The sequence below is a fragment of the Penaeus monodon genome, chromosome 29 (genome assembly GCF_015228065.2).
Source record: "Penaeus monodon isolate SGIC_2016 chromosome 29, NSTDA_Pmon_1, whole genome shotgun sequence".
Classification (NCBI taxonomy): Eukaryota; Metazoa; Arthropoda; class Malacostraca; order Decapoda; family Penaeidae; genus Penaeus; species Penaeus monodon.
The window spans coordinates 20,442,679-20,445,198 of NC_051414.1; the positions used below are offsets into that span (position 1 = coordinate 20,442,679).

A 2,520-nucleotide genomic window follows, 5' to 3' on the forward strand; every position below is an offset into this window, starting at 1 on the left:
TATCGGAGAAGCACTTATAGGCACATTCTACATTTGGCAACTCGAAACCATAAACTCACATCTATAATACGCCTAAGGAAGAGACACGAAATAAATGATATCAAACAATCATGATTAATAAAAAACAGTTTTTTGGCAACTTGAACTCGAGTATCAGGTCAGACACTTAAGTTGGGCACTTCGTTAGCATTTTGGCCACGGGGAAACATGTGATGCTTAATTAGCGAAATGAAATAATGAGTAACTCGGTTCTTGGATTCTGCCACTGACCAATCCACTTGTCACAGTGTCACACGCTTCAACTATTGGCTCTTGGAACAGAAGGTATAGTCACTTCAACTGCGTTTATCGGGCCACATGTCTGCACTGTCTCTTTCCTCAATTTTCTTTCTCTTTACTATATGAAAAAACGATAGCCGGAGCAGAAATATAAAAAATGAAATAAAATGATTAAAGTATATAGCGTCCTCGGCAATGACATCTCACAGTGGTCGAGTCACACATGTAGAAACTAGAAGCGTAATTTGAGTCCACCGTCACGAGACACAATGCCAGAGTCACAGGTTGGGAGGTGCATGCGGGCACTCGCTCCTGCAGGAGACTCCGCCCTTCTGGCCTCCCGGTCTCGCTCCATCCCGTGTTCTCGGCCCTCGCCCTCCACGGTGGGCGTTGGAGCCGCGACACAAATATTGCGACTGAGCACGGGTCACGGGGCGCAGACCTGCTGAATTCCTTACACCCTATAAGTTATAGGCTTTGGCGGCTGCTAAATATCGTCCTCGCTCAGCGGTAGCTGCCGCTATACGTATTCCTCGTTGGGTTTGGGGGTGCCCCGAGCGCTCACTCGGCCGTTGGTGGTATTGTCCGGTAGTTCGGCGATGTCCTTGAACACGCCAACTAGGCTCTCGAAGTTGGGGCCCCAGTTGAGCAGGTAGTCCCAGCCGAACGTGGACCCGTTGGGTGGCTTGTACGAGCTCATGTTGCTCAGGTCGTCGTCTGATGCCACCAGGGTGCTGAGCGAGCCGCGAAAAGAATCAAAGCCGTCGTAATTTTTAGCAGACTCGTTATCATGCTCGTTCTCGTTGTCTACTTCCGCGAGCTTGCTGAAAATCATGTTGCCCGGCCCGAAGTCTCGCGTCACCTTCTCATAGTTGTTCTCGTACTCGAACTCCGAGCAGGTGAATGAGTCATTCCCAGACTCGTCCGTGGAGGAATCTGGAGGTTCCAGGAGCTCCGTGTTCGTCTCTAGGAGCTCTGCTAGCTTGTCCTTGCGCTGATTGTCCTCGCTGGAGGAGGAGACAGCGTCAAGAGTCGAGACCAGCGAGGAGTTCCGAGGCCGGGTGTTGAGGCGTTCGATCTCCTCCGCCGTGAGGCCCAGGCTCACGCTACTGTCGTGCTTCTTCTTTTTGGTCGACTGGGACGACGCGTGCATCGACCCGGACGACTGCGACAAGTGCGACACAGGCGAGTTGAGGGAGCGCTCGCTGGTCGACATGACGTCCTTCACGCCCGGTCCCTGCGAGGTGGCCAGCAGCGCCGTCTGCAGGGGCTTGCCGCTGATGTCCTGCAGCGTGAGGATTCGCGGAGTCTGCTGCGACAGCTCCGAGGACGGTGAGAGGCGCGCGAGGGGCGTGGACTGCATCTTGAGCACGGAGGGCGACTCTCGGGGCGCAACGGGATTCGGACTCTGCCGCATGAGGTTGCGAGGACTCTCGCGGTGCGGCGTGTTGGGGAAGTTGTGCGGCGAGTGGCGGTGGTTATGCTTGTGGTAGCCCGGCACATGCGGGTTGGTCTTGTATTTGCGCACGTTGCCGTCCCTGTAGCCCTTGTAGTGGTAGACGATGTCGATGTCCGAGGGCGCGATGGACGAGGCGTTCTCCAGGTCGTAGTGCTCTGGCGCCTCGGAGTCGGGAATGTGGCCCATACCCGCCATGGCGTCGCGGTCCTGGAGCTGCGACTCGTCCACGCGAAGCGGCACGCCCGGGGACTTGTTCATCACTTCGCGCTCGATGATGTCCGGGCGCTGCGGCCGCTCGTGGTCGCGCTCCTTGTACTTCTTGGTGGCCATCTCCTGCGTGAGGTGGGACCGAAGCACGTCGTCCGTCATCTCGGCGCTTTCCACGTAGCCCGAGTCCTGCGGCGACCGACCGGAGTCCGAGGAGGTGTTGGCCAGGAGGGCCGAGCCGTTCTGCTTGACGTGGACGCCGCCCTTCTCCCGCCGCTGCCGCCGCACGCGGTACACGATGAAGGAGACGAGGATGGCGACCAGCAGCAGCACGAAGAACACGATGACGAGTGTTATGCCGATGGAGAGGGGGTCCGTGGAGGCCGTTGTGCCCAGGTCTGCGCCGGTGCAGTCCTGCACGAGAGCCACGCCGCGGGCCACCGCCTCCAGCAGGGAGCCCGTGGAGTTGAGCGGCTGCACCTCCCCGTCCACGCTGAAGGTCGACATACACCCGACGAACCCTGCAACAGAAGGGGAATGTTACATGGCAAAATAAAACCACTGATCCCTTAAGT

The 2,520-nt window shown here is 57.3% G+C and overlaps 1 protein-coding gene across 1 annotated transcript in view; it reads right to left on the minus strand.

Annotated features, from left to right (window-relative positions):
- The window catches only part of LOC119591767 (cadherin-related tumor suppressor-like), a gene marked incomplete at its 3' end in the record, with an annotated part of 104,813 nt that continues 102,293 nt past the window's right edge, over window positions 1-2,520 (minus strand). Inside the window, 1 exon segment of the mRNA XM_037940514.1 lies at window positions 1-2,466. Coding sequence (XP_037796442.1) covers window positions 800-2,466 — 1,667 coding nt within the window.